Source organism: Podarcis filfolensis (assembly GCF_964270895.1).
Source record: "Podarcis filfolensis genome assembly, chromosome: 16".
Classification (NCBI taxonomy): Eukaryota; Metazoa; Chordata; class Lepidosauria; order Squamata; family Lacertidae; genus Podarcis; species Podarcis filfolensis.
In genome coordinates, this window is record NC_139620.1 from 2,635,319 (window position 1) to 2,649,140 (window position 13,822).

Here is a 13,822-nt window from a genome sequence, read left to right on the forward strand (position 1 = left end):
TGCAGGTTCTCCATCGGTTGGAGAAAATAACAGAGGCCAACCAGAAAATATTGAGAAGCAAAGCAGCTAGTAAAGGTAAAGGTAAAGGTACCCCTGCCCGTACGGGCCAGTCTTGCCAGACTCTAGGGTTGTGTGCTCATCTCACTCTAGAGGCCGGGAGCCAGCGCTGTCCGCGGACACTTCCGGGTCACGTGGCCAGCTGCATCTGGCGAGCCAGCGCAGCACACGGAATGCCATTTACCTTCCCACTGGTAAGCGGGCCCTATTTATCTACTTGCACCCGGGGGTGCTTTCGAACTGCTAGGTTGGCAGGCGCTGGGACCGAGCGACGGGAGCGCACCCCACCGCGGGGATTCGAACCCCCGACCTTTCGATTGGCAAGTCCTAGGCGCTGAGGCTTTTACCCACAGCGCCACCCGCGTCCCTAAAGCAGCTAGTAAGCCTGATCTTTATTGATCTGTTGCAACAGGGTGCTCCCCTCACATGCAGGAGAAGGAGAAGGAGAAGGATCCAGAACCCAGGTGTGCCTGCCCTTATAGAGACATTTTAAATTGCCCGCACTGGAGCTCAAGACCACCCCCTCCACCAGAAACATCATACCTACATCACAGAAAGGGCAGTCTACAACAGAAATCTGAGTGCGTTGTTTATCTCGTCTGGCAGGTTACCTGTTAATGGTCACTTGATTGGATACCCTGGGGAGCCTGGCCAGTCTTTTGTAATGATAAATACTTAGTTCCTGAGCCAAGTCATAGGCTCACCCTATTCATACACAGACAAACCCTTCAGACAGGATTTGTGAAGGAAAAGACAATGGGGAGGTTTTTCCATTTGCCTTTGACCTTGCAGAGAAAACATTTGGTCAGTTTGGGAATCAAAATGGTTTCAGGGCTCTTTTCCTGTGCTGCTTCAGACATGTGGTTTATATATTTATGTACATGTTTGCTTGGTACATTTATGAACGTTTCTTATATATATAAGACCTTAATTTTTTTATTTCAGCCCCATCAATGGGGGAAAGGCACCTACATCAGCCATCGGCCGTGATTGCTCATAAAGCTAATGTCTTTGCAGCTCTCCTCTGAAATGCTTCTTCCCCCGCCATTTTGAGAACCACATTTGTTTGCAGGTATATGTCCTGGTCAGTGGCGTAGCGTGGGGGGTGCAGGGGGGGCCGGCCGCACCGGGCGCAACATCTCGGGGTTAGGGTTAGGGGGCGCAAATCCACGGTTAGGGGGCGCAAATCCACGGGTTAGGGGGCGCAAATTACTTGCCTTGCCCCGGATGCTGACAACCCACGCTACGCCACTGGTCCTGGTCCACAGGCCCAAGGACAAACATGAATGGTACCACCCTTTTCCCATCTCTCTGTCTCTCTTCCTAACACCTCCTTTTTGCTAGTCTGTTCCTTCCTGTCCCACTGGCTCTTAGGGGAAGTACAGGGGTACCTTGGTTTACAACCATAATCCATTCCGGAGGTCCATTTGTAAACCAAAACAGGTTGTAACTGTTAAGTTGTGGGTGAACATATCAGACAACGCAGCAATTCTAAAACAGCTCTTGTTTATTCACAGGCCAGGACAGAACTGAACTGAAGGGTTCAGCCAGCCTGCTTATATAGAGCTCCACTACAACGCAACAGTAACCATTTTCTGTAACTATCCAATCACTAAACGTCACTTTCAATCCCTTATTTGCATATGTGGACCTGAACTATCTACAGTATCCCCCTGCTGGCCCAGGGTGAGAACTTCAGTCCATAACAGTAACCCAAGGCGCGCTTTCGCCAATGGGGCGTCCCCAAAAAAATTGTTCGTAATCCAAAAAAAAAAAGGGTTGTGATCCAAAAAAAGTTTGCAAACCGGGACATGCACTTCCAGGTTTGACGTGTTTGTAATCCAAAACATACGCAAACCAGACTGTTTGCAAACCAAGGTACCACTGTGGTGATTGCTCTTGCTTATGAACGGAGAGCTTGCAGAGGACTTTTGGAATCTGGTTAGATACATGGTCAACAGGAATAATCGCTCGCAATACACGGCTGCCCATCAGCGGTTGGCTGCAATAATGGGGCCTCCATGTGTAGATCCAGTCTATCCCTTGAGAAGGGCTCCTCTTGTGTTTGTTTTTCCCGAGCACAGGTCTTAAATACCAGCCGTACCATTTCAATTCTCTCCCGCCCCAGCAGGAGCGGAGTTTGTTGGCGCCGCCCTGCTGGCGGAGAAGGACCAGAGCAAAGACGAAATCTTCTTCTTCTACAATGAGGTCAACCAGTCGGCCGGGCTGGACGAGGAGCCTTACAAAGCTGGGCTCGGGCGTGTCTGCAAGGTTAGAGCGAGGCAGCGACGTCTGGGAAGAGGTTTCCATGTGGAGGGATGGGGCGGGGACAAAGTTACACGGCCCGTGGGCAGGGGCTTGGGGGAGTTGTAGTCCCAGGAGCACCCGGAAGGCCGCTTAGACGTGTGCCGAGAGCAGGTCAGTAATAACTCAAGGAGTCAGTGAAGCTCTTTATTCAGAGACAAGACAGCTCAGGAAGCGAGGCCTAGTGAGCACAGCAACTTGTCACAGTAGAACTTGCCCCTATGAGGCAGTTGCGAGGACTAAAGGTCCCTAAAAGGTAAAGGTAAAGGACCCCTGACAGTAAAGTCCAGTCGCGGACGACTCTGGGGTTGCTGCGCTCATCTCGCTTTACTGGCCGAGGGAGCTGGTGTTTGTCCACAGTTTTTCCAGGTCATGTGGCCAGCATGACTAAGCCGCTTCTGGCGAACCAGAGCAGCGCACGGAAACGCCGTTTACCTTCCCGCCGGAGCGGTACCTATTTATCTACTTGCACTTTGACGTGCTTTCGAATTGCTAGGTGGGCAGGAGCAGGGACCGAGCAACGGGAGCTCACCCCGTCGCAGGGATTCGAACCGCCGACCTTTCGATCGGCAAGCCCTAGGCTCAGTGGTTTAGACCACAGCGCCACCCGCGTCCCAAGTAAAGATCCCTGCCTTCCCACAATTGCATAAGTCTGTTCCTACCCCTGGGTCCTTCTCAAGCAATCTGAGACTTCCTTGCCTTGTCTGTCTCTGCTCCACTTCATCCCTCTTCTGGGAGAACTGGTCACAGCAGGAGGGGGAGAGTCCTTGGCATACCCTCCAAACATTTCTCCGATGAAAATGGAGACATTCTATTCCGTACCCTTCAGCATTTCTCTGGTGAAAATAGGGACATCCTCATCCATACCCTCCAACATTTATCTGATGAAAATAGGGACATTCTATTCTGTACCCTCCAGCATTTTTCTGATGAAAATGGGGACAGTCTTTTCCATACTCTCCAACATTTCTCTGATGAAAACAGGGAACCAAACAGAGGGTCTTCTCGGTGGTGGCGCCCGCCCTGTGGAACGCCCTCCCATCAGATGTCAAGGAAATAAGCAGCTAACCTATTTTTAAAAGACATCTGAAGGCAGCCCTGTTTAGGGAGGTTTTTAATATCTAATGCTGTATTTTTTTTTAACACTCGATTGGGAGCCGCCCAGAGTGGCTGGGGAAACTCAGCCAGGTGGGCGGGGTATAAATATATTATTATTATTATTATTATTATTATTATTATTATTATTATTATTATTTCCTCTTCCATACCTTACAACATTTCTCCGATGAAAATAGGGATGTCTTATTCCATACCCTCCAACATTTCTCCAATGAAAATAGAGACGTCCTATTCCATAGCCTCCAACATCTCTCCAATGAAAATAGGCATTTCCTAAGGAAAAACGGGACATTACAGGATCAAATCAGAAACCAGGATTCTGTAAATCCCGGACTGTCCCTGGAAGATAGAGACACTTGGAGGGTCTGCCCTTGCTTCTTCACCAGCTGGGCTCCTCTCTGTCTCCTGGCCCCACTCCCCTCCAGCCTCCGCTTCTGCCTCGGAGTCTGGGCTGCTCTCTGCCACAGCCTCCTCCTGCTCACCAAACCCTGTTACCTCGTCCACCTCCTCCTAGTCTGCTCCCTGTGACCACCCGTTGTTGTTCCACCACCACTCCCTGAGCTCTTTCTTCTCCAGCTGGTGCCTCCCTCCTCTCCTCTGGATGCATCCAGCCCACCCATGACATCAGGTCTTCTGCCCTTCCAGGTGGACCAAGGCGGCAGGCCTGTCATGGCGGATTCCTGGAGCACCTTCCTCAAGGCGAGGCTGGTGTGTGGACACCCCACCGAGCCCATGCGCTTCCACCGCCTCCAGGACGCCTTCGTCTCCAGGAAAGAGGGCGGCAAGGGCGAGACGGTGCTGTACGGCGTCTTCTCCAGTGCGTGGTGAGTTAAGGGCAGGGCAGGATTCAACCCAGCTCCCATATCAAGGCCAGCCTATCTTAGTCGCATTAAGTGCACTACAGTCATACCTCATGTTACGTCCGCTTCATGTTACGTTTTTTTGGGTTACATCCCACGGCGACCCAGAAGTACTGGAAAGGGTTACGTCCAGGTTTCACCACTCACGTGTGCGCAGATGCACAAAATGACATCACGCGCATGCACAGAAGCGTTGAATCACAACCCGCGCGTGTGCAGACGTGCCGCTGCAGGTTGCGCTCTTTTCGTGTTGCGAACGGGCCTCCAGAACGGATCCTGTTCGCAACCAGAGGAACCACTGTATAAGGTTTCTACCCTCCGAGAGCCTGTGCAACAGAGTTGGCAAAGTTCCCTTATAAAGCCAGGAAGACAGGTAATAAAAAATTCAATAATACATCTAACTTGTTATAACTTGTTATAAGATGTTTGTTTCTTCAGCTTGCAAACCGCCTTGAGTATTGTAAGATAGAAAGGCAGCATACAAATTAAAAATGATGATGATGAAGATGATGATAATAAAGGCAAGGGCATGCAAAACCTAAACATATTGAATGATAACACCCAATCTAAAATCATGACATCCATATTTCCGTAGCCAGCATACACCTGTACATCTGAAACTAAACTATACGGAATAAAATACCACCACAACTGGGTAAAAATGGCCTGAATCTTCCTGTCCTTTAGAGACCCATAATTTGTGTGCTACTTTTTCCTGAAATAAATAAATTCCAGATTTCTTTTAATGCCACAATAATTGAGTCTGGTTTTTTAATGCCATTTCCACTGTTGTGCTTCAGCCAGCAGCATCTATGTCAGAAGCTGCTTTTGACAAAATGTCTTCGTCGCATCCATTCACAAACGTGCTAGGAGTATTCACTGCAGAGAAAAGCCGATTTTCAGTTTGTGATTTTGTGCTTCCTGGAATGGTCAGTCGGCTGTAAGACTGACATCATACCAGTGTTTTTGGTTTTTCCCCCTTTAGGGGTTCATCTGCTGTCTGTTCGTACTCGATGAACCGGATCAGCAACGTTTTCAAGACTTCGAAGTTCAAAGGGGTCACCGGCCCCATCCCTGTGCCCAGACCCGGCATGGTAAGGTCATGACTGGCCCTCTGGGTTTTTTAAAAAGCAGGAACCTTACTAAACATCTTCCAAGACTATAATGTCCAATTGCACCACAAAGAACTCATAACCCACATGTTAAGTTGTGGGTGAACATATCAGACGACACAGCGATTCTTCAAACAGCTCTTGTTTATTCACAGGCCAGAACAGAACTGAACTGAAGGGTTCAGCCAGCCTGCTTATATAGAGCTCCACTAGAACGCAACAGTAACCATTTTCTGTAACTATCCAATCACCGAACGTCACTTTCAATCCCTTATTTGCATATGTGGACCTGAGTGAAAACTATCTACCGTATCCCCCTGCTGGCCCAGGGTGAGAACTTCAGTACATAACACCACCTACTTTCAGCAGCCAGAAACATCATAGCCAGACACTGGAGAGACCTGTCAGGAGTAAGCATGGACCAATGGTACCAAATAGTATGGGAAACAGCCTTACTAGAAAAATTAACCGATAAACTGAAACTGACACGGGGACAAATAGAAGAAGACGCCTTCACCCCGGTATGGCTCCCCTTTATCACATACACAGCCCAACAAGACAACGACAAGAATCCACCAACAGCATACAAATCAATATGGCTAACCTGATCCAAAACACCCACCCACCCCACTCACACACGAAAACAAAGACCACCACAGCCAACCACAAATGAACAGCCACACTTTGTCCAACCCCAACCTCTCTCACCACCAAAGGAACACAAGTGAACAGCAGAGAAGCTGCACAAGCAACGCTGACACCAAACCCCACATATAGTACGTAAAATAGAAGCATCGCCACCCGACCCCGACCCCACCCATCTTTCCCCCTTTTCTTCCTAAAGTCTCCACAAAAGAAACTGATTTGTAAAAAATGTTACATGGGGGGAAAAATACCAGAGAGGGACATTGCACACACTTTTGTAAATCGAGAAAATCTTTAATAAAGATAAACAACCAAAAAGCAGGAATCTTTATTTATTTATTTTTGTACAAAATGTTCATTTCTCCTACACATGCGCTGACTTATCCCCGTCTACCTTTCTCTCCTCCTGCTCAGTGTGTGCCACCAGATGGTCACCCTCCGTTGCCCAAATCTACCCTGACCTTCATTAAGGACCACCCCGAAATCGACTCGGTCATCTACCCGGATGAAGAGCACCCCCTCTACATCCTCCAGAACAACGACACGTACACCCAGGTGGTGGTGGATAGCGTGCAGGATGCTGCCGGCATCTCCCGCGATGTCCTCTTCCTGGGAACAGGTGAGCTTGGCTGGTGGCCACGGAGGGGAGACCAGCCTTCCGGCACCACACTCTTGCTCTGTGGAACGGCTTGTCCGTGGGGATCATCGTGCTATAAGAAAAAACTTCTCCCTTTCCCTTATGAGGTGTTGCAAACAAAAATCTGCCCCTTTTCCCCTTATGGGGTACCCAAGAGCCCATACAGAGTCCTTACGTAGGTTCCCTATTGGTAGGAGAAGATAACAGAGGCCAACCAGAGAATATTGAGAAGCAAAGCAGCTCGTAAGCCTGATCTTTATTGATCTGTTGCAACAGGGTCCTCACTCACCACACGAAGGAGGGAGGAGGAGGAACCCAGAACAAAAGTGTGCCTGCCCTTATACAGTGGTACCTCGGGTTACATACGCTTCAGGTTACAGACGCTTCAGGTTACAGACTCCACTAACCCAGAAATAGTGCTTCAGTTTAAGAACTTTGCTTCAGGATGAGAACAGAAATTGTGCTCCGGCGGTGCGGCGGCAGCGGGAGGCCCCATTAGCTAAAGTGGTGCTTCAGGTTAAGAACAGTTTCAGGTTAAGAACAGACCTCCGGAACGAATTAAGTACTTAACCTGAGGTACCACTGTACAGTATTGCAGTGCTTTAAATGCACAGAGTGAATGTGGTCTAATGCGGAGGAAGAGGAAAATCGACAACTCTCCGTGTCGCAGCGCCTGACGTGTTAAGGTCCGAAATTCAATCCCTGGCATTTCCAGGTAAGGCAGGGAGAAATTCCTGGCTGGAATCCGCAGAGGGCCACACTAATGATCAATGTAGACAGGACTGAGGTAGATGGACCAATGATCTGACTCAATATTTAAGGCAGCTTCCCATGAACACAACTTCGCCTCTCCTTCTCTCGGTGCCGCAGCAAAAGGGAAGATCCACAAGGTGCTGAGAAGCACAGACCAGACGGTGATTGTTGCTGAGCTGAGTCCCTTCAAGAAGGAAGCCCCTGTTTCTTCTATGATCTTGGACGACGATTCGGTAAGAGTGCATATAAACGGCATAGTTGGGCAAGTGCAAGAATGTTTTCTCCCCTCCTAAAAGAACAGCCAGGCAGGGTTGCTTTTTCCAAAAAAAGAAAATTTAAAAAATCCCTTTCTCAGTGATCCATCTTAGTTTCCCAAACTAGGGGGACATCTTATGGTCCTCTCTTCCTTGCAATGGGTGGGGTCCCCTTCAGACAGCTCTTTTTCCTTCCTTTCTCCCGCCCTTGGCAGGTTAGGCTGGCCTCAACTAGAGCCAGGGCCTTTTCGGCTGTGGCTCCAATCTGGTGGAACACTCTGTCACAAGAGACTAGGGCCCTGCGGGACTTGACATCTTTCCGCAGGGCCTGCAAGATGGAGCTGTTCTGCCAGGCCTTTGGTCGGGGTCCGGTCTGACTCCCTCTCCCCTTTCATAAGAACTTGCATGAAAGTGGCCTCCCAATTTTTCTCACAGGCCCATATAAGTTCAGCACAAACAGTTGGGCCTGGTGAGCATTTAAGGTCCCCAACCCTAATCTACGGGTTGCCATCTGATTGGATTTTATTCTGATCCTGATCTGATTTGAGGATGTATTTTAATTGATTGTCTGATTTTATGTTAATGTGTTATACATTTGATGTTAGCCGCTCTGAGCCCGGCTTCGGCTGGGGAGGGCGGGATATAAATAAAATTTATTATTATTATTATTATTAATCCATCTTCTCTCCGGCAGGGCCACCTGTACGCCAGCACCGAGTTCGAGGTGGTGCGCCTGCTGTTGGCCGACTGCGACCAGTACAAGGAAAACTGCTGGAAGTGTATCCTGGCCCGTGACCCATATTGTGGGTGGGACGGGGAACAGAAGACCTGCTCCATTGTCTCCCAGGACAGTAACTCCACTGGCAGGTCTGGCCCAGAATCAAAAGGGGAAAGGAAATTTGGGGTGGCTGATCCTGATAAATCAACTTTCCAAAGCACCTCCTCCCCATACTTCGCATGTTGCTTCAGTCTAATTGCCTCATTTTCCTGTGACGTTGTATCCAATTGGACGCGGGTGGCGCTGTGGGTTAAACCACAGAGCCTAGGGCTTGCCGATCGGAAGGTCGGTGGTTCGAATCCCTGCGACGGGGTGAGCTCCCGTTGCTCGGTCCTTGCTCCTGCCCACCTAGCAGTTCGAAAGCACGTCAAAGTGCAAGTAGATAAATAGGTACCGCTCTGGCGGGAAGGTAAACAGCATTTCCGTGCGCTGCTCTGGTTCGCCAGAAGCGGCTTAGTCATGCTGGCCACATGACCCGGAAGCTGTACGCCGGCTGCCTCGGCTAATAAGCGAGATGAGCGCGGCAACCCCAGAGTCGGCCACGACTGGACCTAATGGTCAGGGGTCCCTTTACCTTTACCGTTACCTTTACCTGCATCCAATTAAGTGATACTCAAAGTTGATCTATTGAAACTGATGGCCCCTCCAGACTAGTGGAAGGTGGGGAGGGTGTTTGCAAGGGTGTTTGGCAAAATTGCATCCCAAAAACGTGTACATTAGGAAGAATTTGCACTGGAACCCTGCTAAATTTTCATGAGGACTTTTTTTAAGAAAAGCACAAGCTGATATGGAAATGTGGAGAGCTGAACTACGGCGTGGAAAAGGGAGATATGAAAACAAAATTGACATATTTATCCATTCTAACTGCTGGTCCATTTGCACCTCTGAGTACCTAGTGCTTGGGACTAAGGAAACCCCAAAACACAAGGGTGGAGCTGTCGCCCTCATGTGCTGCTTTTATACTTCTTTGAAACATCTCTTTGGCCACTGTGGGGAACAGGATAATAGAAATCATAGAATTGTAGAGTTGGGGTGGATCTACACACAGGAAAAACCTGCTATAAATACATCCAAAATTAAACCAGTAAAACAAAAGGAGGGGAAACGCTATGTTATATATATATATATATATATATATATATATATATATATATGTGTGTGTGTGTGTGTGTGTATATATATATATGTATGTGTGTGTGTATATATATATATATATATATATATATATATATATATGCTCTCCAGCACCATCAGGGCTAGATCTAAACACATCAAAGAACTGTTTTAGTTAAACGCATTGCAAACTTTGTATGAGAAATCAGGTTGGCAAAAACAGAACTCCACAGCGCCATCTGGCGTCACAGTGTTAGAATGCATAAACAAAATATATAAAGCATTTTTTCTTTGCCAGTGTAGCTGAGTCCCTAGTCTTGCATGTTTATCATGCATTCAAAGCGTTGTTTTTTGACTAACATAGCTGACTCTCTGGGACCCAGTCCAACCCATTAGTTTGTTCCAGCTGGGCTCTTCTTACACCTGTATGTTTCCTTCAACAGCTTGCTTCAGAACCTAGACTCATCGAGCACAGCTTCCATGTGTGAAAACGCTGAAGGTAAGACGATGCAGCATAGAAACCTTTTAGGCCTGTGGATGCAAACGGCTGGGTTAGATTGTCTTTAAGGGTCACAGGTGATGGGGAAATGAAAAGTATGGGTTTCTTTTTCCAACCCTCATCTCCCTGAACCCTCAGATAATTCCAGCACAGGTTTGATTGGGCCAAGTACTGAAACAATTAACTACCAAAGACTTCTGTCTGCTGCTGATTCCAAAGGGCAGGACTAGGCCTAGGCTGTATTCAGAGGGAGAGAATACTGCATTAGTTTTCCTGATTACAATGCTAGTGCTTGTGTCCCATTTTCTAATGTTCCTTTTGCAGAGCATTCAGGTGTTGGACTAAACGACACTTCAGGTTTCTTTCAACTCTGCAGTTCTGTGATTCTACACAGTACCTGTTGCGTTATGGAACCGTGGCTTATTGACCAATATACCAGCATTTCATGCTAAATTGCATTCACACCAGTGGGTGTGATATGATACAATGAATGCCACTGAACAACACTATTACACTTGCATCCTTTCTGTTTCTCCATGGAAACCTCAGGAAAGAACTGAGTGCTAACATACTGCCCCACATTTGGTCACTTTACTCCTGCAATCTTCTGGGTCCAGTGGGTTGCAAAATGAGCTTTTTCTGGAATTAGAAAACAAGGAAATGAATGCTGAGCACGTGCTATATTCCATTAGGTTTCCATTAAGTGGCTTTTACATCACATGAAAGCTCAGATATAATGGGGAAATGGAATAAACTGCTGTTTCAGTGCAAGCCCATTGGCCTTAAGTGATGCGAGGCTTGGTTTCTGTTAAATGTCTTGATGATAAGTGACGTTCTACATGGGTGCCAATTCTCTAGAACAGGGGTTGAGAACCTTTATCCAACTGAAAGCTGCCTTCCTTTCAGATCAACTTTCTGAGGGCCTTCTGGAGGAAGAGCCTTAGTTGAACCTGCAAACAAACCTAAACATGGTTTCTCCTCTGTTTTTTTCTCTTTCTCTCTCTTTAAATGTTGACCCTTGAAGAAAAGTTAGCCCAGGAGGCTCTCAAGAAAGTGAGTGTAGATCCCACTGGCTACATCTACCTGCCGTGCCCTCTGCGGTCTCACCACGCCATCTACACCTGGGTCAAAGATGACAAGACGTACCCATGCTCCATGGACGAACAGTCTTGCACCCTCCGTTTCGGGGAGAGCACCCCGATGGACCAGGGGGTCTTTAAGTGCACCTCCAGAGAAGAAGGTTACCAAGAAGAAATCACAGCCTTCAAAGTCACCCTCAACAGTGGTCAGATCCCAGAAGTCTCCGTGGCAGTCATGGCTATGGGTATCTTGTTCCTCACCATAACAATTCTCTTGCTATAGACCAGGCTGCAGATCTCTTCACACACTGCCAACTAATTGTCTGTCTGTCTTTGAAAACGAAACAAGGGGCACCAAATTATCCCGACCCACCTGCCCATTCTTGAGCATTGGGCAAATCGCACCCAATTCAACAAAAATGGCTCCATCATCCATCAACTTTCTCCAAGCCCACTATTTCATCCCACACACACAAAAAGAGAATTAATTCCCCGGCTCCTAATTCCAGAATAGCCTTTCACTAGGAAATGCTGAGAGTCAGAGGAGAATCAAGGAAGGCAAGACTTGTCATTGATTGTTTGATCTGTCCATTCCAGTATGATTAGCAATGAAAGAATATTTATTGAACCATCCTGGACTAAACTCTGGCTCAATCCAACCCCGCAAACCATTTTGTTTTCCCAGTGGCCCTTCCCAACTTGGGTAGGGTTTACCCAGAGTTTATTTCATTTTTTTAAGCAAACCATTTTCCAGTAATGAAAAGAAATGCACTCCACACTTTATTGTTACATTTCTGTTCTAGATTCTGGACATAATAACCCAAGGCTTTGTCTTGTTGCATGAGCTACACAGTCTGTGAAATCTTTACTGCTAGAAGGCATGGGACTGATTTGGGTTCCATGCCCAACTCTTAAGAATTGGGACTTCTATGTAGCGAAACAGCTTCTGGGCCTGGGCTGCCATTTTGGAGCAAATGTTGGCCAAACTTCTGCCTTACTTCATAAGCTGGATGCCAAAACAGCTGTCAACATCTGCCAGAACTCAACTGCCTGTGTGTTTGAATTCACCCGGAAGCGGATTATCTCAAAAAGATCAGAGTTGGACGCTTTTTTGCCGTCGTACCCTCACGCCAATGATTCCTAGCTTCTTTTTCCAGTTTGTCAGTGTGCAAGGCCCAGCCTATATAATGTTTACAATCCTAACAGTGCATGCAGTTAGTGCATTTTATAGATATATATAAAAATCAGCGGGAAGGTTCTGTAAAGGAGTGAGAGGAAGGATCCAGTTATGAAGGAACGCAACCGTAGGTTGATGACCAGCTGAAAGTGGAGAAGGGGTTTTGGGTTTCATAATGCATAATGAACTGAACCAAACACAAGAGGGGCGAAGGCTGCATTTGGGTGGTGTTGATCACGGCATGCTCTTTCCCAAAAAAACTTGGGAATTGAAAGAGAGGAACCAGGAAGCTTCTAAGATAACTGTGCCTCTGCCCCAGCGGCGGAGCGTATGCCCGCGATGCCCAGGGTGGGTGCATGGGGGTGCGCCCCCTTCACAAAATTGCAACTGGGGTGACAGACCCCACAGACCCTCCACGCTACGCCTCTGCTCTGCCCATAAGTTACTGGGAAAATTGGCTTTTAAAAAGTGATTGAGCAATTTATGGACAATTCCTATTGTGGGGTTCATATTTTAGGTTGAGAGGCGCCATGCATCTGAATACCAGTTGATGGGGGAGATGAGCGAGGATAGTCCTGTTTTTGGGATCTGGTCGGTTCACTGTGGGAAAACGGCATGGACGATGGTGTTAGGACAGACGCCAGAGATGCTATTTATTTTATTTAGCAAAATGTATCCGCCGCTTGATTGTAAATAGAACCTCTTAAGCGGTTTGCAGAAAAAATAAAGCGTTTAATATTGTCAAGAAAGTTTGAAAACGGTTTTTTTGAACAAAACAAACAAATGTTCCTGTGTTCCCAAGGTGGTGCAGTGGTTAGAGCGTCAGGAAAGACCCAAGGTTCGAATCACGCTTCAGTGAATGCAGTTCACTGGGCATGACATGGGGTGCCAACCTCACAGGGTCGTTGCACGGGGGAGAGAACCACAAACGCCACCTTGGGAAGAAAAAAGGGGGGCTGTAGATTTGATGAGTAAATAAATTGATTTAACGCTTGCTGTGGTTTTAACTCTTTATTTTTATTCTGCGCTGGGCATCCAGCCAGACTATATACTCAGGATAGACCTATTGAAATGAATGGGACCTTTAATTGCAATGGGAATTTTAAGTGTTGGGCACAGTCCTAATAATATTGATGAGCTCATTTCCTGCTCACACACCCTAATTCCAAAACCATTTGCTTTGTATATTCAGGTAGGTGGCCGTGTTGGTCTGAGGTAGGCGAAATTAAAAAAATAAAATATTGTCCAATAGCACCTTAGCTGGTCTCTAACGTGCTACTCGACAATTTTTTAATTTATTAATTTCACATGCTATGTGTGTAACCATGGCAACCCCGTAGGCCCAATTTTTCCCCGCAGTGCATTATGGGAAGCCAGAAACGGCAGCCTCAGCGCATCATTGGACCACTTCTGAGCCACCTGTGACGCTAAACAG

General features: G+C 47.3%; 1 protein-coding gene across 3 annotated transcripts in view; it reads left to right on the forward strand.

Moving 5' to 3' along the window:
- The window catches only part of LOC310751694 (semaphorin-7A-like), a 29,125-nt gene extending 15,744 nt beyond the window's left edge, over positions 1-13,381 (forward strand). For 2 of the 3 annotated variants that reach the window (XM_083591184.1, XM_083591185.1), the window contains exons 7-14: positions 2,186-2,328; positions 4,126-4,304; positions 5,326-5,434; positions 6,512-6,716; positions 7,605-7,720; positions 8,436-8,608; positions 10,076-10,131; positions 11,156-13,381. In XM_083591184.1, the coding sequence (XP_083447310.1) occupies positions 2,186-2,328; positions 4,126-4,304; positions 5,326-5,434; positions 6,512-6,716; positions 7,605-7,720; positions 8,436-8,608; positions 10,076-10,131; positions 11,156-11,493 (1,319 nt within the window). In that variant the 3' untranslated portion in view covers positions 11,494-13,381. The remainder of the gene's footprint in view (positions 1-2,185; positions 2,329-4,125; positions 4,305-5,325; positions 5,435-6,511; positions 6,717-7,604; positions 7,721-8,435; positions 8,609-10,075; positions 10,132-11,155) is intronic. The other variant, XM_083591186.1, reaches the window with a different exon arrangement.
- The last annotated feature ends 441 nt before the right edge of the window (positions 13,382-13,822 follow it).